At 41.2% G+C, this 20,637-nt stretch overlaps 3 protein-coding genes across 3 annotated transcripts; 1 reads left to right on the top strand and 2 right to left on the bottom strand.

Annotated features, from left to right (window-relative positions):
* Positions 1 to 844: 844 nt before the first annotated feature.
* Positions 845 to 3,612, top strand: sprn (shadow of prion protein). Its single transcript, XM_037124590.1, has 2 exons — positions 845 to 963; positions 1,617 to 3,612. Exons 1-2 carry the CDS (start codon positions 937 to 939, stop codon positions 2,082 to 2,084), a joined length of 495 nt encoding a protein of 164 aa, XP_036980485.1. The 5' UTR covers positions 845 to 936; the 3' UTR covers positions 2,085 to 3,612.
* Positions 3,613 to 3,665: 53 nt separating this feature from the next.
* mtg1 (mitochondrial ribosome-associated GTPase 1) lies at positions 3,666 to 7,570 on the bottom strand. The gene is made up of 11 exons (XM_037124587.1): positions 7,184 to 7,570; positions 7,017 to 7,081; positions 6,085 to 6,189; positions 5,904 to 5,990; positions 5,723 to 5,779; positions 5,515 to 5,605; positions 5,330 to 5,391; positions 5,138 to 5,234; positions 4,945 to 5,026; positions 4,724 to 4,836; positions 3,666 to 3,934 (listed from the first exon to the last, which is right to left on the bottom strand). The coding sequence occupies exons 1-11, from the start codon at positions 7,284 to 7,286 to the stop codon at positions 3,837 to 3,839; spliced, it is 960 nt and encodes a 319-aa protein (XP_036980482.1). The 5' UTR covers positions 7,287 to 7,570; the 3' UTR covers positions 3,666 to 3,836.
* A 509-nt stretch (positions 7,571 to 8,079) lies between these two features.
* si:dkey-275b16.2 (peroxisomal N(1)-acetyl-spermine/spermidine oxidase) lies at positions 8,080 to 19,908 on the bottom strand. The gene is made up of 20 exons (XM_037124749.1): positions 19,517 to 19,908; positions 18,460 to 18,636; positions 18,209 to 18,339; positions 17,902 to 18,089; positions 16,747 to 16,928; positions 16,227 to 16,396; positions 15,943 to 16,028; positions 15,738 to 15,850; positions 14,460 to 14,614; positions 14,248 to 14,373; positions 12,365 to 12,650; positions 11,707 to 11,883; positions 10,915 to 11,045; positions 10,591 to 10,778; positions 10,240 to 10,421; positions 9,727 to 9,896; positions 9,548 to 9,633; positions 9,311 to 9,423; positions 9,054 to 9,208; positions 8,080 to 8,940 (listed from the first exon to the last, which is right to left on the bottom strand). Exons 1-20 carry the CDS (start codon positions 19,668 to 19,670, stop codon positions 8,788 to 8,790), a joined length of 3,123 nt encoding a protein of 1,040 aa, XP_036980644.1. The 5' UTR covers positions 19,671 to 19,908; the 3' UTR covers positions 8,080 to 8,787.
* Between the last annotated feature and the right edge of the window lie 729 nt (positions 19,909 to 20,637).

Here is a 20,637-nt window from a genome sequence, read left to right as displayed (position 1 = left end):
TTTATTTTGCTGTTTGTTTATGATCCAGGGTTAATTAACCAGATTCTAAACAAATCAATAACAATATTCAGAAAGTTTTTGTTCTTTTTGGCTGACATGCTGCATTGTTCAAATAATAATAATAAAAAAAAGTCTTAGTGTGTATCCTGTTAAAATTGAGAGAAATATGTAAAATATATGATTTTTTCTATATGAATCAAATGTCGTGTTTTGTGAAATGTTGCTGTCTTTTCTAAAATGTATTCTCTTAAATGTGATTTTGTTTGGACCCTCGGGGCCACCGTATATAGGATAGAATTTGAATTAACAAAAAAAAAAAAAAAAACAACAAAAACTCATTGCAATGATTTGTGAAGAGAACATATTCAGACTTTTATAAACTTATTGATTATCTCCAACTGGTGGCCTCCCTTTTCAAGGGAGGAATCAAACATAACAACTGTATCAGCATCTCATCATCATCTGGACAGTGACTTAAAATGCTGCTCAAATAACATTAAATTCTAGAGAATTGAAAAAGAAAAAGTTATCGGAGATGAGTTGCCAAACATTAATGTGTAGATGGCTGTTATTGGACATACTGTGTGAGCATGTAGTGTGGAACTTATGATGATTTGTGAAAAGAAAAAAAAGGTGAGCCACATGTTTCCTATTTTATGGTAATGTAAATTGTTCTTCTTTATGCTATTTTTTTCCCCAAAATTATAAGTTTAAATGAGCAGAATAATAAAATAACATAAAGTATGTAGTAAAAATAATAATAATATGAAAGACACTTTTTCAAAATAAGATTATAAACTGTTGTGAGGACTCACCCCAGTTTGACACTCCTGACGCGCCTGTGTGAGCGCGCCGCGCGTTCTCGCGGTCTTCTGCGTGAACGAGCCTGCATTGTCCGTGACAACTGGCTCTCATCTCCTCCGAGTGCCAAAACAAATGCGGGGATACACACACGGGAACAAGGTAAGCATCCGCCATCAGGATATACGTGGTTAACGTGGTCGTGGATGTATATATTCATACAGAGCATTTCTCTGTAAATGTGTGATTCCTTCAGGCTGCAACACAACAGCTTACAGGCTAATTTATTACAATACGGTGAGATGAACATCACGCATCTTATTGTACATGCATTTATGTCTGATCACATACCGAGTGAGAAATATTGAGAACATCTTTTACATTTCTACCTAATGGCCGAGTTACCTGCTAGATCTGTAATCCATCTCAAATGGTGGCCTATCAACAACAAATGTGCCATCTTTTGCCTTTTTTTTTCATAATCATCTACAGACTGGATATTATTTGATCTACATTAAAGCCTAAAGCGGACGGCTGCTTTCTCAGTGGAGCATATTTATTTTTAAACTGACCTACTTTAATGGAGAGGGCCAATCTGCAACACAGAGATGTGAGGACCTTATTCAACAACAACACTGAGCACCAGCAGGATGTCTGTCATTTGTTGATCAGTACAACCTGAGCTCCTTCCTACATTATGTCACACCTGTTCAGGACCATAGATTCTGAATTTGCTGAAATGTCTTACAACGATGGAGGATGTCTCCAGCATGCATCTAGAAATGAGCTTCTCCATCATGTCTCCTTCATCACAGATGTCAGGGATGAATCGGGTGCTTGCAGCGTGCTGGACTTGCCTCCTGCTCTCTGCTTTCCTGTGCGAGCCCGTTCTGTCCAAGGGCGGTCGTGGAGGCTCCCGGGGCTCCTCCAGGGGGTCCCCCTCCCGCAGCTCCACGGCGGGGAACTACAGAGGGGCAGGCACATACGGTGGGACCCGCTCCCGCTTCAGGGCGGCAGGGCGGTCGTCCCCTGTGAGGGTGGCGGCGGCAGCAGCAGCGGGGGCGGCGGTGGCGTTAACAGCGGATAAATGGTACGCCTCTGCCTACCGCCGCAGCAACGCAGACAACTCAGAGGAAGAGCTGGATTACTACAACAGGACCAATTACTTTGATGCACTCATGTCAGGCTCACCTCAAAGGGGATTTTCTCTCCCTCAGATGGTTTCTATCATTGTTGCGACATTTTCCCCCAAATATGGACTCTTACTGGACAGTATACTGTAGGAGGTGTTCACGGTCATTTTTAGGATGAATTCATGATTCAGTCTAGGGCTGAGCTTCTGCATTGGATCTGATTAAAATGTGCAGGACTGGCTGGAACCTGCACTGTGAGGACCAGTTAGAGGTGCAACACAGGGGTGGAAATAGTGTTGTGACCGAGGATTATTTTCACTGTTGATTAATCTGTTGATCATTTTCTCAATTCACTGATCAGCTGTTAAGTCTCTAAAATGTCAGAAAATGGTGAAAAATGTTGATCAAGTCCAAGATGACACCTTCAGGTTTCTCATCTTGTTCACAACCCAAAGCTCTTCAGTTTACTGTCATTAACAGGTGAAGAAACCAGAGAATGTTCATGTTCAGAAAGCTGGAATCAGAGAATTTAGCCTTCTTTATCTAAAAGAATGACTTGAAACGATTAATCAATAATGAAAATAGTTGGAATTTAATTTAATAGTTGACAGCTGATCGATTAATCATTGCAGCTCTAGGTGGAAAGTGACAACTGTTATAAAAAAAAACATCACTGTACTGTATGTTTTTACGCATATAATCTTCTATACCAATGGACAAATGTACATAACCAGCACAGTATTCAGTGTGACATTTCACCTCTCAGAGAGTGCTTTTCATCAAAGACAAAACTCAAGAAGAACCAGAGTTAGTTTCCTTCCTTAAAGCCTGAATCCCGTATCTTAAATGAAGAAAATTATGTGTCGGAAAAATTTCACCAGCCCTTCAGGACGAAATCAAACCACTGGCTGCCAATCGTAACTGCACTGCCAAACTCAGTTGTCTCTCAAAAATCTATATTTTCATAACGTGCACCACAAACGTGAGGTGAATGATCAGTGCTACTGCTCAGCACAACTGAGGTCAACTGTTTGTATTAAATTATTGTGTTTTCGCTTCTTGACGGTAAAAGCACGCGGCTGGCACCAGCATTATTCTGAACCTGAGTTGAAAACTGCCAAGTCACTTGAAAAAAAAAAACAGGGAAAAAAAAAGAAATCCATTAGACTTTTTGCTTTTAGAAAGGAAAATAAGCCGTTCTTGTTTTATACTCCATCCTTTCAGTGTGACCTTATTTCAGACTTGATTTAAAGATTCTGCTCAGTGATCCGAATGATTTTAACGCCGGCTGTGAAAACGATTTTCTACAAAAAGACGGTGCAAATGAGAGTATTTGTTTATTGCTCAAGCTAAACTGCATTTCCAACGATCATCTCAAAATTGTCTGTGCAATTTTATAAACTTGACATGTGTGAAATGTGATTCTCAGACCTGTGTTATGGGAGGGACACTCGAAAACAAACTGCTGCTCTCACTGTTATTCATGTCTGTGAAGGTTTTAAGGGTCTGCCTGCCATCCTAGAAAAGCTTTTTACCTGCAGTAGACACTCAGGAGCAACAGACTGTTCCATATTTATAAGTGCACTCTATTATATACTACACCACTTATGTACATATGAAATTAAGAGTTTGTGGTCAATGTCTTTATGCTAATAAATATCCTGTTTACACCCTGCCAGATGCTTGTCTCGTGTATTCTAAAAACAAAGCTGAGAAAGAAATGTACCTGAATGAAGTTAAATTGTTTTATTTACAAAGGACACGGAGCTCTGCCGACTTTTCATGTCACCCACAAACAAAATAAACTGCATGGTGTTCCCAAAATGTCGAAGGCACGGGGGCAGAGACCAGAATGTTCCCATGATGACACGTTTGTGGGTTCTCTGGTTAAAATGTCTGAGGTCAGTCGAGCATCACTTGTCCCAGCTCGCCTCTCCTGAAGGCTCTGATGAAATCGTAAGCCGCTGCTGTGTAGTTTGGGATAGTGACGGTAATGTTCCCTGAGGGAAACAAGAAACAAGCAATTTAAAAACTTTTCAAGGACGTTGGCACATACTTCCGACTGATGTTCAAACAGGTACAGATGCGGATTTCAGCATGGAAAACACAAGCAGCTAGTATTTAGGACGACTGAATACTTGTGGCGACGCTAATACTGACTCCTACAGTTTTAGGATGTGTCTTCATGTGTTTAAAAAGCAAATGCTCTTGTCACAACATTAAATTAGATAATTACGTCAATATAGCACATATCTGGCTGTAATGTAATGCCACTTTTAAAGCAAATGTTTGACATTTTAGGAAACATGCTGAATCACTTTGCTAAGACTGAGATGAGAAGACGGACTGCCTGGTTTGGATACAGTCCAGTGAATTGGAACATTTTCTTCTTATGATTGAGGCTGCCAGGACACTGATGATAAATGCAATGATGACTTACTGCCCACAAACAAATGTCATTTCATTTCATTATAACTAGACTGAAATAGACTTATTAAATTAATATAATTATTCAGTGAGTTTTTCAGATGCTGGTAGATGGATTTTGTTACACAGCTAGGCTAGTTAGCTAGCTGTTTGCCCTTGTTATCAGTCTTTATGCTAAGATAACCTGCTGCTGACTTTAGTGAAATATTTTTCATACAGACATGATCATCTTATCCAAATCTTGGACAGGATTACAATAATTGTATTTCCCAAAAAGTCAAACTGTTTGGTTTGTTAATAGCTTGTAAATGACACTGTATGTAGCAGTATGTGAAGTATGTGAAGGATTAGCTTTTTCTTACCCACTCCAGTAATGGCTTTTACCCGCTGAGTCTTTCCAAGTTTTACAGCAATACGTTTGAGGACATCCTTGATGTCATCACAAGGCTCTTGGAGGCTGTACTTCTCTACATAACTGCACATAAACGCACACACACAGTTTTCAGTCACAGTAATGTGACGCAAAAGACACACCGATTGTATCAGAGTTCATACAGTCATAACTGAGGCTGAAAGTTCCCACCTGAAATTCCCGAGCCTGTTCAGAGAGTAAAGTAAGTAGTCGGCGATAACGTCCTCACCCACTAAATGGTCTAGAATAGTTCCTGGAAAGAAAAAAATAATAATCAAAAATTAGTTGTGCACCTCAAAAAACACTTCAAACATCTGAGTGACAGTAATTCTTCTAATAATGAAAACAATCCTGCTCTGCTCACCACATAAAGCCAGCTTCATCCCAGTTTCAACACTCTCAATCTTAGGGGGCAGGACTCCTGGTGTGTCCAACAGGTGCATTATGGGTCGCTCACACACCTGAGGACAAAAACAGTTACAGATACTTTACAAATAAGCACACATTGAACCCATAAATGGAAATATTTAGAAACAAGCACGTCGTCCAAACCCACCTGAATTCTAGTCAGGACCGCTTTAGTAATACCTGGCTCCCCACCCACTCGAGATGCACGACCTGAAATTAGGGAGAAAGTACAACATGAATGACTTTTTCACTATTATCTATTTATCAATCTATCAACTATCACACTGAATCAAGGTCCAACAACTATCAAACACCTGATTATACTATACATACCTCTTTTCAAGTACGTTCTCCTTAAGGCGTTAATAAGAGACGACTTCCCCACATTGGGCACTCCGATCACCATCAGGCAATAATTTGTATTCTGAAAGATTCACATGAACAAGATCAGTTGATGGCCAATACCTTGGGAACAATACGATGGGGGTGGGGGAGTCGAGGAAAGGTTGTATAATTTGATAAGCATTCATTTTAGCCTTACTTCATCTCTGTTAAAGCGCGGTGTGCTTTTGATCATTTCTATCACCATTGGCACCAACTACAGAAAAAAATACAACGCAGAATAATTGTCACATTTATGCTCATAATCTTTATTTCACATCAGTTGATGACAACCCTCTGCAACAGTTAAATGTCTGGTCCAAAGTGAAGATGAGCTTTACCTTTTTGATGTTTTCATCTCTCTGCTTCAGACAGTCTGTGAAGAGAACATTCCTCACCCCCTTCTTTTCGAGCGTCCTCAGGATTCTCTACAGTGCACATGTAAAGACATCATTTTGCATCGCTGATTTTGAAGCCGCTGATGAGCCGTGACTCTCCTGAAACCGCAGCATGACTTCTTACCTGCTTGTTGGACAGATCGGTGAGGTCCATCTTGTTGAGAACCAGCAGATGTGGTCTGACATCTAGACTCTCCTGGAACACAGGGTTTCTTCCAGAGAAGGGAATGTGCTTCATGTTAAAGAAAAAAACAAATGTGTTTGGATTCACCTGCTTGGGCTCCCAAGGACATAATGCTACAATACTACCTGCTCACATATGTGCAGGATGGTTAATCACTTCAAAATGTTCATTTTAGATCATTAAATGTTTAGTGTATTGAGTGATGTGGTGAAATCTGGGTGGACTGCAATCTTAGCAGATAATCAAATTCAACCAGTTGTTCAGGCTTGTTTCAAGCAGCTCTAAGGTCAGACCATCTTTGCCCTCTTTGTCTACTGTATACTGGTATTAATGAAATAACCCCCGTCTGCACCGTGTTCAAATTGCTGCTTCGAAGATTTTTTTTGTATTCACCAATCTGTCCTTTCTATGGCCTCTGACCTATTTCAAAGTGTCAGCTTTCCTTGTGGTTGTACCAAGGTCAATATTAATAAACAGAGGTGAATACTTCTCTCTCTCCAAGGCTCACATATTATAGAATTATTTGTCTATGGAGATTATAGCATCTTGTATAGCTCAATTGTTTAATTACCTTTTTTTCTTTATTCAAAAGAATTTTTCTCTCTTTGATCATGCTCATGTGATTACTCTGTTTTTTGTTTTGTTGTGTTTTGTAAAGAAACGCGTTTCCTTGTTTTGAAAAGTGCTATACAGATACGCAACAGGCATCTCCTTGGACTACTATAGGAGCAAATAATAACAACACTGCTGTATGATATAACTTGAACTATCTTATCTTGGAATAGCACTTGGTTACAATATTTCTTCTGTATTCTAACATTGATGCAGTAAAAAAAAAAAAAAAAAAAAAGGATTGAAAAAAAAAAGGATATTCTGGCATCGTGGATTTCTATGATGCAGTCCACGCTCTTGAGGTTGGCTTTCATCTGCCGTAGTCCTGCAAAGTCATTGGAAACCATCATTACAGCAATGGTGTCACCAGTGAGTTATATTACATGTTACATATTATTTGATATATAAGTTAAAGCAGAGCTGTCACCTTTAGCCATGTGTCCGGGGAACCAATGGGCCACGTCCCGTCCACCGAAGTCAAACACGGTTCTGAAGGTTCCGACATTACGGAGCGCCTGGTACAGTTTCATCCTCACTGTCACACTACATACGACTTTCTGGCTTTCATGTGTGGTATTGCCAGATTTAACTATGACCGACAGGCTCTTGCTAACCTGGAGCTAGGCATGTTGATGGTGTGCTGCACTGTTTACATGCCGACTTGAACCTGTCGTTCAACACGTTCGTTCCGCTTTGAGACTACTTCTTCTTCTATGCCTTTTTTGTGTGGTTTAACTGCTATACCGAGATGGAATAAGAATTACTCCAACCACTGTCTCTTGCACCTGCTTTGTACAGCTATTAAATACCTGCACTGATAGTCGTGGATAAACTTTTACAACTGAACCGGCCGTTACGAGCAGCTGAATGCACCCACACGCATGCGTACTCGAGGGAGTCTTTCTAGTAAGTTTGCAAGCATGAAACCTAATACAATTGTACAGTCTGTGGACCCTGAACATTTGCAGAGTTGTAAATAAAAAAGGAGAAATAAAACTAAATAAAACGACATACAACCACACACGTGATTCTAAATAATAGCTGCTGGTGATTTCATTACACCTGTAATGTGTGTTCATGTGAAGCAGAATCCAATCAAATACAGGCTTAGAAATAAGTCTGTCGCATCAAAAGACCCCAAAATTTCAAAACTAAAACGGATGACTTCTGATTCTATACAAAGTTGTCTGATTCAAAAGAAAAAAAAAAACAAACAAACAAACAAAAAACAATCAGCTTTAATTTGTCAAGTTTTGTCTCCTGATGATGTGATACATTTTCAGCATTTTGTATTTACAAAACAACAGAGTCCATTGCAAGTATAAAATAATGCCAAAAGCATGAGTTAGTTTCTTCATAAAAGTTAGCTAAATAAAATATAACTTAATACTTTAAGCAACATTATCTAGGCAATTTGTATGATTTGTCATCAGAAGATTCAGAAATCTTACAAACAAAAACTCAATAGAATTGATTGGTATCTGTATGATATAAACAACAAAATAATGAGTAATAACAGGACAAGAACAATTTAATAATAAATGTTATGTTTATTTACAATATTTGACACTTATCCATAATCAAAATATATATTCTCAAAAGGGGAAAGTTGAAAGCTGTATGGACTTCAGTCCTAAAATAATAAAAAAAAAAGATGCTAACTGATATCACTGTATTGTTATTAAGCTGATTTGTAAACAGGATTACTACATGTTAAAATTTCATTTCAAGAGCATTTCATAATTTAATGTTTTAGGCTGTATCTTGAATGTGTTTAATGAAAATATCATAACTGTATTGATCATTTGTATAGATTGCCTGTCCAAGTTGAAATTACTAATTGTTAATTTGTACTTTAATGCACTAAAAACAGGAGCTTTACTCTTCACTGGCAGGGGAACAATTTTCAAAACTGTAAATGACTGATTTAAATTAGCAGCAAGCTTCCAGGCAATCAACCCAAACATCGTAATTTAAAGAAGGTGTAAATTTTAGCTAAAAACTCGGTGAAGAATCCCTTTTTGTGTTCCTTTACAGCTTTGACTTGGGTGGCTCTGACTGACTGACGGTGGTGTAGTGAGAGATGAGTCGATCAGCTTCTCTCCACCCAGTGAGGAGAGCTCCGTGGACGGTGGAGTAGAAGTAGGGATGAGTAGCCTCTCCAGCAAACAACACCTGCAGGGGCTGAAACAGACCAAACTGTTAGAACAATGAAACTTTAATATTGGTTCATTACGGGCACATCAGTGTGTTTGCTGGGAGCACATATTTATATCTGAGCATGAACATTTAGGTACTTTTGCCTGTGATCCCTTCGTAGGCAGCGGCTCCATCATGTTCTCCAGGTCCTGCACTGAGCAGCCTCTTCCGGGGAAACTGTAGGATCCACACGTCCAGGGGTCGTGAAACCACTGAGAGCGCAGGACTCTTCTCGGGGTGATGGTCGGGTTCCCTAAACATACACAGTTAGCCCAGAAATGCTGAAGGGAATTATTCTAACATACTCAAGGATGGAATGATCATCCAGTTAGGCTTCTGACTCGTTCAGACTCACCTGTAAAGCGGCGGATGAGCTGTGTGATGTTTTGCATAACCTCCTGTTCAGGCAGCGTCTCCATATACTCTGACTCATGCCCGGCGATCCAACCACACAGAACATGGCCGTACCTGAAAGTTAAACCACAAACGAAAGTGCACTCCTACTCAAATAATCTGACAGTGTTATTCTGCTAAATGCAATCTAAACACGCGAGCCATGAACCAGCATTTGTGTCCCAACGTGGTTGCTGACCTTTCAGTGGGTTTGAGCACAGTGAAGCCAAACAACTTCTTTATCCAGGATCTATGTACGTCTGGCACTTGGTCCACCATGGCATCCTGAAACACGAAGGAGAAAAGAACGTATATAACTGACTTCAGTGTGTATGCGCGGTAAAACGTACACCATTCATTGTTGACCACACGTCCCACCTCATCTTCCCATGAGAAATAGATGACCTCACAGTTAGCATCCCACCACGGCAAATCAAATTCCACAAATATCTTGTTGTTCGTTCCAAAGCCGAGTCTCTGGACGGAGTGCAGCTTGTGCAGAGGGAGAGGAGGATGGAACAGGGCCTGGTGGTGCTTCTTCAGGTACCCTGATGAACCAGAACCAGTTACTTTATGCTCAGTACCAAGCAGCCTGAAAAAAAGCCTACAGCAAAATCAAGCTGTTGTCACTTAACTTTGAATCCAAGGTGTCACTTATAGACCGATAATTTCATTCATTGTGATCATTTATTTTATTTTGTAGTTGCTTTATGCTTTGCAGCCTATAGACGAAGCATTTCTCCAAAAAATGTATATTTTGGTACCACATAAAAATGTTTTTGTGATTACTTACCAAAGCAAAATGCAAGATAATTAAGTTGCATGTTGAACTTGTTTTTATTTAGCACAAACTCAACATTTCATGCACTGAGCTGATGCATCTGATTTTACCGAGAGGTAGTGTGACAATAACATGATCAGCAGCGACCCTCTCCCCGTCATCGCACTCGACGGTCACAGTGTTCACTCCGTTCTCTGTGTTGTTCCAGTGGACACAGCGCACAGGCCGGTTGTAGGTCACCGAGTCAGCGGGGAGCTCCGACATCAAGTTTTTGATTAGACCTTCATAGCCACTGCACGAGAAAGAAAACAATAAAAGAAAAGTCAGACGTACACACGTGCTGTAGAAATCACTTCAATAAAATACTGGATAACATATTATCTTTATTTCATGCCACTTGATAATGAGATTTTAAAATGAAAATGCAGGAAATTAGGATGCACTGATGAAGTAAAAAAAACCTTGGGAATGTGCAGTCCAGTCCAGGTAGAGTCTCGTATAGGCCAAAGCCCCCCAGGCCAACCTCATCCATGCTGTGGGTCCCATTAACGCAGCACTCCACCTTCAACATGGTGCTGATCAAACACAGTCTCAGAGATCTTGTGGCTGCGTCAACATCTTTCCACTTCTCTGCTGCTCGCTGTTGTACCTGCGCCAGACAGAAAGCGGCGAAACAAGAAGTGAAGTTTATCATCAAAAATAGCTAAAATATTCTAGATAATCCAGGCTGGTAGCTGAAACACACTCTGCTGGTGTCACAGTTGTAGTCACTGAAAGAAATGTACCTGTGATCGGATGAAATCTCCCACACTGGCACAGGGTTCTCCTCCTTTACTCTGAAAGTCTGCACTTTCAATCAGCAGCTCAATAAACATCTCCTTGGCAGGATCGAAGTCCTCAGCACTCAGCTTCCGACCTGCACAAGTTACGTAACCCACAGAATGCTAATTTGGAAAGCAGCCAATTTATATCACTTCACTCACACACTGCACTAAAAAATGTATAGCCTGACTCAACGCTGGAAATGTTGCATCACATACAATTATGCAAAAGCACCTGCAAGCTGCTGTAATTCATTACACACATACATACCTAACATATCTCTACTGCACTCAAGCTTATAAATATTCTAATATCAATTAAATTCAGGTACCTTTATCTGAGACATGTGTAGCTGACTGCAGTCAAACTTAAGTCTCAAATCAACTGTGCAGCCACCTCAATCTGCTTCTGTATTATATTAGTGCTTTTTTGGCTGCTATAGATGAGTAATGCACAATATTTTATTTTGCCTAAAATAAATAAAACAATCCACCACCCTTTTTTACAGATATAGTATTTTACTATGCATACCAGGAAGTCCACAACAGAGAGCAATAGGGCCTTGGCATGAAAGGGAAAGATCAAACTATCCAAAAATAATTACAGACTAAATATAAATTCAAATAATGCATCATGTCATGCCATCCAATTTAACCTCACAAACGTTTTGGCCCCGCGCACACAGATTTCTACTCCTACGATCTGAGAGTTCAGTCTTACAACAGGCTTTGTTTTTTTCAAAACCTCTGGCATACCTGAACTGGTGAAGATGTTGGGAACCCAGGGAGGATGTCCTCCAATGTCCATGGTCTGGTTCTCTGGGGTGAGGGCCTCTGGATCAAGGAGCCCATACTGACGGGCAAGACAAAACACGGGGTTCTCCTCGGACGGTCCATGGATCCAGTTTGCCCCTATCTCAATGATATTATCACCTGCAGAGGAGAAAAAGATCACTACTGATCTTGGTTGTTGTTCTTTGTCACTCCTTTACAGCCCTTATATAGTCATTAAAGCGGAATAACCCTTGCATTATCCACCTGCATTTAATAGTTATATTTAAATGATTTACAGCAGACATAGGTAAGTCTGGTCTTAATGCTGTGCAATAATCTGAATATCAGCGAAATCGCAATATGGCCAAGTGCAATATCAAAAGCGCAGAAGCATCAATTTTGTGACAAAGGGGAAATCTGCGACAAAACAGTGATGAACTGATGACTTATCAACAGTGTACCCCAATGTCAACTGTTGTAAACTGGGACGATAAGAGGCTGCAGCCACTTCTGCTGTAATAAACACGTAATACAATAAGACGTGTATCTGACCTGTCAGAGCCAGTCAGCCTGTCTCTGCGGTAAACACACAGCGGGGCAAGTGTGCAGAAGTTGCCACAGAACACGGACAGTCTCTCACCAAGTCTTCCTGTTCTGATCCTCCCTCCGCTTCTCGCAGTCGCTTCCAGTATCCGCACATGATGGAAACCGGCTTTGACGAGCCTGTGAGCCGCTGCTATGCCTGATATCCCGCATCCCACTACTACTACTTTAGAGTTCACACCGAGAGACATCTCTGGATCCCAGCTACTAACGTTACAGACAGTTAACTCCGCTGATGGTTGGCTAACTGTCTCTGGTTGACTTCCTGTGGAGATGACCATAAAAGGGGGCGTTTCCGGTTCGAATTTTCGAAATAAAGGTCGCTGAAATGGAGGCCGGGGTTACTTTACAAGTTGGTGGATGTGGCAGCGCACACATGCTCACAGGATGGCATGTCCAGCTTCTTACACATGTACTCATAAAGGGGTATATATCAAGATTCAGCCATTATTTGATTTGCAAAAAAGCTCGTATTACAATAATTGTTCTTTTGGTAGTTGTTGCATTACTTTTTTTCTTTCCCTGACAGTGCTCCCATTTTCACAAGAAAAAAGGGAAGAAAAATTCAGAACAGTGCCCCTGTGGTAGATGACACATGGTACAGTGTTCTCTCTGTGAGCCTTTAAATGGTTAAATAGGCTGTAGTTCCCTGTATGTTTTATAACAGTGATATACTCAGTCTGGTTATACATTACATTTAAACCCGACTCACATAATAAAACAGTTTTTGCAGATGGTGTCCGTTTGACCCCTCAGTCTGCCACTGAATGACTAGCTGTGACCTGAACGTCCCCACAACACACCAGGCAATGGTTAGAAATGTACTGACTCCTGTCATTTAAAATACTTGTACAGAGACAGTGGTCCATTCTGATAGATACTTCCTACACGATAGAATGGAGGACACTACTTTTAATCTAATTCCGGGGGTGTGGGTTTTTTTCTGCTTTTTACTGTGAAAAGATAATCGACTCAATAATGTTTTCGGCTTGGATAACGTTGTTATCAGTGAGAGGTCTTTTTTTATTGTGGCAACTTGATTAAACACATTCATTCAGTATGTAACATGTAAGCAGCGACAAGCAGGACCTTCCTCCAACAGGGCCTGTTAAAGCAGAGCTCTCGTTGAGGCCTTCATCACGTCACCTGTACTTTGTAATGCACAATATCAAACACATTTTCAGTTAGAAAGACATGCAGTAATCCTGGAAATGCCTGGGACCCCTGAAGTATGACCAAAGGGCAGCTGCCCATGGGACCAGGCTGTTTTTATCTTTTCATTTCTTTACAAGTTGGTCCCTGGGAACTTTCTGAAGTACAACCAACAAGATGATGCCGCCGCGGTGAGGTTCACACTGACCTGACAGCTTGCGAAAGCTGAATGAATAGAAAAAAATTACAATCCATAACAGTAAACAACATATAGCCGTGCAGGACTGCAAACACATATGCTCACATCTGTTTATGGATTCATCTGTTAAAATTTTAATTTTGCATAAAAAAACACTGTCGCTTCGACAATTACATTCTTGCATCAATGTGCAATATATTAACATGGCAGACAGAACAGTGAATCTTTCCAGTGGTTTCAGCTATTTGTTGAAACGTAAATTTCACAAATCAAAAGAAATGTTTCATGGTTGGTAAATAAGTTGACTGAAAAGTAATCTGGCAAGCTTTTTTTTTTTGTTTAGTTATCTTACAGCGATGGATGATTGTGTATGCCACTTGGTCTTATTTAAAACTTCCTCTAAATGTAAAAACAATTAAACAAACAAACAAAAAAAACCCCAAAATGCTTTGTACAATGTTTTTTACATACAGTACGTGGTCTGTAAGAAATGTGAAAATACTGGAGTAAAAAAAATATACAAAATGTTGTTAAGCATGCAGCATCTTTGTCAGATCTGGGTGGCTTCATGGACTGACGGTGGTGTAGTGAGAGATGAGTCGATCGGCTTCCCTCCACCCAGTGAGGAGAGCTCCGTGGATGGTGGAGTAGTAGCATGGATGAGTAGCCTCTCCGGCAAACAACACCTGCAGGGGCTGAAACGCATCCAAGCAGTTAGAACCGAGAGGCAACAGAGGTCGCGATGTGTGTTTGTGTGAAAACGAAACGTGCTCACATGTACCTGAGACTGTGATCCCTTCACAGGCAGGGGCTCCATCATGTTCTCCAGGTCCTGCGCTGTGACGCCTACAGCTGGGTAGCAGAAGGACCCACATGTCCAGGGGTCATGAAACCACTGAGTGCGCAGGATTCCCCTTGGTGTGATTGCAGAGTTTCCTAAACAAAGTAGTTCAGTTGGTGTGAGTGTGAGCTCCTTGTACGGAGGCTGCGTCCTTGATGCAACAGCCTGGCGCTCAGGTCCAACCTGCAGCCCCTTGTTACATGTTTACATTACATTACATTAATTATATCAGAAGTTTTACTTCCTTATGTAGAACATCTCGAGATCCTCCGACACATCAGTATTATTGCAATCCTAAACATTAACTGACATCTCTTTAATTAGGTCCCATACATTTTCAAATGGACACTGATAGTCATACTTGTGGCTGTAATTCTATACAGTAATACTCCTGCACACAAAGCTAAGTATAGAGAAATAGCTCTGCCATTCTTTCAATGAGCGAGTCAAAATATGCACGGTTTGGCCAGCAGGTGGCACCACAGGAGAGGACACCAGTTTTGCAACATCCTTGAGGTGTTCACAGCTGGGGATCTTACATCGCTCTGAAAAGGCTGACGGGTTTGGGAAGATTTTAATGTGATGACTATATGCCGACTTAATGTAAATGCATTATATTCCCATTATTTTAAATTGGCAGGAAAATAAATTCTATCATAAAAATGAAGCTGACTGTAAACTTTTCACTCAGTGTGTACATTACATCATTGAGTAGAATTGTTATTCATATTAGCAACACTTTTAACTGATCTATAGCCGATCCTATAGTATGATGGTGTGATGTTTTATAGATTTCATTTGTAAAAATACTTCCTTCACCTATTTTCCTGGATGGTAAAGAGTTTGAATCAATGTGTTTTCTAAAGGTGTGTGGTCCTTGGATAATTTACAAAACATTTATGTGCACATTTTGACTATTGTAATGTTTATCCAGACACCTGAAGAAGGTGAGGCGCCTGTCACACAACCCAGGAGGGCTGAGCAGTATCTTTTAATTTTTTGAGGTGAAAGATTAAAATGTAATTTCGTCATCAGTCCTGTTTTTAAACATTTCTTTCACATCTTTAAGTGGACTCTGTGTAGTTTTGGATAATACATTCAATAACTTATTCCATAACTGAATAAACAAGCTGTTCTCAGAGGAAAATTAGACGAGATAAGATCCATACTAGCAATTAGGAGACAGCTACGGGTTGAGACCACAGATCTGTAACTCACCTGTGAATGTGCGGATGAGCTCCGTGATGGAACTTCTGAGCTCCTCTTCAGGAAGCGACTCCATATACTCTGACTCCTGCCCGGAGATCCAGCCGCAGAGGACATGGCTTCCCCTGAGAGTTTAACCAGAACAGAGGGGAGGAGTCCCACAGCTGTTGTAAACATTTCACACAGAAAAGACTGAGAAACCGTCACCTGTCTGTACCTTTCACAGTATTTGAGCACGGTGAATGTCGACATCTTTTTTATCCAGGATTTGCTTATATCCTTTATGTGGACCAATACGTCCCCCTAAAGGCACAAAGGGTGTAAAACAAACAATCACTGTGCGTGTGAGCGTATTCATTTGTCAGTGATGCACTGCTTCTGACGAGGCCTGATGTTGAAGCGTGCTGCCAGGGTGCAAACATTACAGAACAGTGACACGTGTTCTGTCACGCTCTGTAGCATTCACACGAGGGCTCTGTGCATGCGCTCGCAAATACAGACCTCATCTTCCCACACCAGGTGGATGATGTCACAGTCAGCATCCCACCACGGAGACTCAAACTCTACATATATTTTGTTGCACGTCCCGAATCCCAGTTTCTGGACGGAGTGGAGCTTGTGTGCAGGGAGAGGAGGACGGAACAGGGTTGAATGGTGCTTCTTAAGGTATCCTGGTGAGAAAAAAAAGCTGAGTGATGAAACATTTTGCCACACCATTAAAAAGAGAGGTAATGACAGTTGTATGAGGCTATTGTGAGAAACAAGCCTGCCTGTTTTATGGCAATATTGGCTTTTGATGATTGATTTGAATGATTTTAATGATATTTATTTAGTTGGATTTCACATCTATTATTTCATCAGGTTTTCCAAAAGAACTGTTATACCAGAATGTGCTGTATATATCGAGTACCCCGTCTGTACAGTCAAAATAATGTTGCCTGAATAGCATACAGCCACAAATAATAAACTAAAACTAAATACAAATCTGTATCAATAGTACAGGGTGAGTGCAGAAATGTACCTAGAGGTACTGTGAATATAACATGATTGGCAGCGATTCCCTCCCCGTCATCACACTCGACCGTCACTGTGCCCACTCCGTTCTCTGTGTCGTTCCAGTGGATACAGCGAACAGGCCGATTGTAGCTCACCAAGTCAGCGGGGAGCTCCGACATCAAGTTTTTGGTTAGATCTTCAAAGGCACTGCAACAGAAAGGCATGAGCATAAAAGTTACCTGGATGCAGATATATAAGCTTCTAATTAAGGTAGATATTGGTTTATCTCAGTAAGACCCGAGGAGCCTGACAAGGTGACCTCAACAATAATATTACACACAATTAAAGGCGTTTTATGGTGTAGTCAGACTAGAGTGTCTGGATGAGAGAGAGTGAGATTCCAGCTCCACGTCTGAAAAAGAAGCAAAAGGAAGGCAGAGCAGAAGAAGCCTTCGTAATGGATTACCAAAGTATATTCCTGTCAAGGCAAGACTAATTCTTATTAAATAGCCCGAGCTCATAAATCAAATTTGCCTCAGGCAGCCTTACAATCTGTACAGCAGACAACACCCTCTGTGTTGGTAAGGGAAAACTCCACAAAGACCCCTTTTTCAAAGGGAGAAACATGGAAGAAATTCCTAATAAGTATCCACAGTGTCTCAAAACTATTTGAAATGAATAAATGAATTAAGGGGGTGAACTGAGTGCTTTTGCATGAATAGACTACTTAGTTAGACAGATAAAAGTGTTATCGGCTGCTGTAATTACTTTCTGCAAAATGACAGAAAACTGTTTATAATTGGATTTTTGAATAATTTTTCAGAGCCAAAGTTAATGTCTGCAAATGAGTCCAGTCCAAAACAAAACAAACTGCAGCTTGCTTTCGTGTAAGACAAGCAGCAGACCCTCGCATGAGCATTTTCTTGCAACACCTCGGAAAAGATGTGCCTTTTCTGAAACACCGCCAGTTAATTTTCTGTCAGCTGACTAAGCTATTAAACATTTCTGCTCTGCTGATAGGAAGGGACTGCCAGCACCTGACTGGGTGACGAACTGATCTGTGTCAGGGTGCCCTGGAGGAGCCTCATCAGAGTGAACCATTACCAAATAGGGCTGAGCCACTCACTGAGTCTAACATTTATTATGGAGGAATATGTTTGAAATATGTTGGAATGCAAACCCTGGGAGGTTGCAGTCCAGTCCCCTTAGACCTTCGAACATGGAAAATCCCGCCAGGTCGACCTCATCCATGGTGTGTGTTGCACTGGCACAGACCTCGTCCTTCAGCTTGGCACTGAGGCCACACAGCAGCAGCTCTCGGGTATTTTCATCCTTGTCCTTCCACTTCTCCGCTGCTCGCTGTTGAGCCTGCGCACGGTACCACACACCCGCAGAGAGCAGACACAGGATTAATTTTTCCATCCAAGAACTTTTCAGGTCGTGCGGCTGAAAAATCATTTTTGCTGATTGACTGAGACGTGACGTACTTCGGATCGTATGAAATGTCCCACGCTGGGCCAGGGTGTTTCTCTTCTATTGTGAAACTGTTCAGTTTCATCCATGAGCTCGTTAAACATGTCCATAGCAGGTCTCATGAGTTCAGCACTCAGCCTCTGACCTGCACATCACCCACACAATATACATCATTCATCATCGCACTCTGCACTTCCACAAAGTAATCAATAGGATAACTTGAAATGGGAGGGAGGAAAAAGGCCGCGTTAAAACATCCAGTGACCTGAACTGCTGAACCAGTTGGGACTCCAGTGAGGACGTTCATCGATGTACATGGCCTGGTTCTCTGGTTTGAGGGCCTCTGCGTCCAGGAGCCCATAGTCACGAGCCAGACAAAAGACTGGGTTCTCCTCAGATGGACCGTGGATATAACTTGCTCCTATCTCCGTGATGTTATTACCTGTAGAGGGAGAGCAGGATAGCCTGGTTGAACTAACCGCTAAAATTCAAGTCAGAGTCTTTTTTTTGGTGTTTTTTTTTTCTTTCCAATTTGGAGAGCATCTGCTGCCGTCAGACCCATTTGCATGTCACTGGTGCAAACACAAAAATCTTATACTACATGTGTATAATACGTGATAAAATAAGGATTCTCCTACTCCTTAAAAACAATCAATCATTTCAATAGAGAGCAGGGGATGCCACAGCAGTGCACCATATGAGAAAAATTATGTGATTTTTCAAAATGAAAGTATGTAAACCTGTTCTACTAGGACCCCCAAATAAAAACAAGAACCTGAAAATTTGCATAATATGAGCTCTTTAAAAAAGGGTTTACAGCATCTTTTCAAATAATTTGGGGTCTCGGGGGCTACGGGAGATTTGGATTATGTCACTTTTACATTTATGTTTACTTGTTTAATTTAAACCTTAAAACAAGTCCCCATCTACTTCAGTGGTTTGGGAGAACGCTGCAACACTGTTTTGCTGTGAAGCTCCGGAGACTTCACCTGACCCTCCGTCGGCATGGAGGTGAGAAGATGATGAGGCTGATGAGTGGGATTTTCATTTCGGATCGAATTTACCTTTAAAATAATAACATTAGTACGGTACATGCAACCAAAGAAAGGAGACAGACATACAAAGAAAAAAAGAAGAACAAATGCTGGGAAACGTTGTTTCTTGGGAGCAGTGTGAGAGTGGTACTGATGGGAGGACCTCCGCAAGTTTACGCTTGAGTTCATAAAGAGGGGGAGCCAATCATCTGGGGTTTGAGCTATGGCGGCTGGTGAGGGCAGTGGAAATGATTAAACAGAGAGAGGAACAGCAGCAATGTCGCTCACCCAGTCTTCCAGATTTGATCCTCCCTCCGCTTCTAGCAGTCGCTTCTAGTATCCGCACACGCTGGAATCCAGCTCTGACGAGCCTGTGAGCCGCTGCTATGCCTGATATCCCGCATCCGATGACAACTATCTCTGGATCCGCGCTCGCAGCCATGTCGCCTCGCGTTACACAGGCGGTTCCGTTGTCTCAGATTTGAAGCTTAACTCAGGACCAGTGCGAAGTGATATGATATAAAACCGATGACAGATACCGGACAGGGTTTACAAGTGACGGCTACTTCCGCTGTACCCGAACGGACTTCGACCCAGCACCCTGGAAAGTGCCTTGAGGCCGGTGTTGTTACTCACGGTCGCGGGGTCGAATGAGCCGCACCAATATCTCGAATGCGCAGTTCATGTAGCCTTTACGGTAGTTGCAACATAGCGCCCTGTGAGAAGACAGTCCAGGGTGCAGTCTCACAGGTACTGGACACTAAAGGCTAATGATGCTGCTTAAACTACTATTCAGTAACAGTTCACCAGAACAGGCATTTGTATCTAACTTTGCGGTGTGATAAAAATAATAAGTACTTAATAAGACTAGTATGTCTGGAATCCGTACTTCTTATGCTACCAGCGCAAATAATACGAATTTAAGTAATCAGGATCAAAGTTCATCAGAACAAGCATTTTCCTCTAACTTTGAGGTGAGATAAAAAAAAAAAAAAAAAGATATTTTCTTTCATAAGTACAAATTTATGTTTCTGGAATCTGTTCCTCCAACACTACCTGCTCAAATACTATGAAGTAGTTTTACCACGTAATTTTCTAAGTAATCCAGGGTCAAAGTTAGTCAGAATGGGCATCGTGTAATTACTTGAAATGAAATGTACCCCAACTTTACTTTGTGGTTACTGTGTTTATGTTTGTGTCATATCAATCATGACGAATAAAATGCTTCAAACTGACTGAGGCCCAGTCTGGTGAAAACAGAGCCATCTCTCTGAGAAGCCATGTGGATCATTCCATAAATGCAGGGCAAGTATCGACACACCGCCAAAGTTGCTTTTCCTGTTTGGAGAATGATCCACCCTCCTTTAACTGCATCAACTGTATGCCAGGTGTGGCTAAATGTCATTTGA

The sequence above is a fragment of the Acanthopagrus latus genome, chromosome 15 (genome assembly GCF_904848185.1).
Source record: "Acanthopagrus latus isolate v.2019 chromosome 15, fAcaLat1.1, whole genome shotgun sequence".
NCBI lineage: Eukaryota > Metazoa > Chordata > Actinopteri > Spariformes > Sparidae > Acanthopagrus > Acanthopagrus latus.
This window is presented reverse-complemented; position numbering and strand designations above follow the sequence as displayed.

Excerpts from the sequence above, each read along its gene's own strand:
- sprn (XM_037124590.1), top strand. The coding sequence starts at position 937 with ATGCGGGGATACACACACGGGAACAAG. Across the intron at positions 964-1,616 it reads GATACACACACGGGAACAAG|ATGTCAGGGATGAATCGGGT; the intron begins GTAAGCATCCGC and ends CCTTCATCACAG.
- mtg1 (XM_037124587.1), bottom strand. The coding sequence starts at position 7,286 with ATGAAACTGTACCAGGCGCTCCGTAATGTCGGAACCTTCAGAACCGTG. Across the intron at positions 5,606-5,722 it reads CGCGCTTTAACAGAGATGAA|AATACAAATTATTGCCTGAT; the intron begins GTAAGGCTAAAA and ends TGAATCTTTCAG. Across the intron at positions 5,392-5,514 it reads GAGAACGTACTTGAAAAGAG|GTCGTGCATCTCGAGTGGGT; the intron begins GTATGTATAGTA and ends CCCTAATTTCAG.
- si:dkey-275b16.2 (XM_037124749.1), bottom strand. The coding sequence starts at position 19,670 with ATGGCTGCGAGCGCGGATCCAGAGATAGTTGTCATCGGATGCGGGATA. Across the intron at positions 10,422-10,590 it reads CTGGACTGCACATTCCCAAG|TGGCTATGAAGGTCTAATCA; the intron begins GTTTTTTTTACT and ends TTTCTCGTGCAG. Across the intron at positions 9,634-9,726 it reads ATTTCTCATGGGAAGATGAG|GATGCCATGGTGGACCAAGT; the intron begins GTGGGACGTGTG and ends TTCGTGTTTCAG.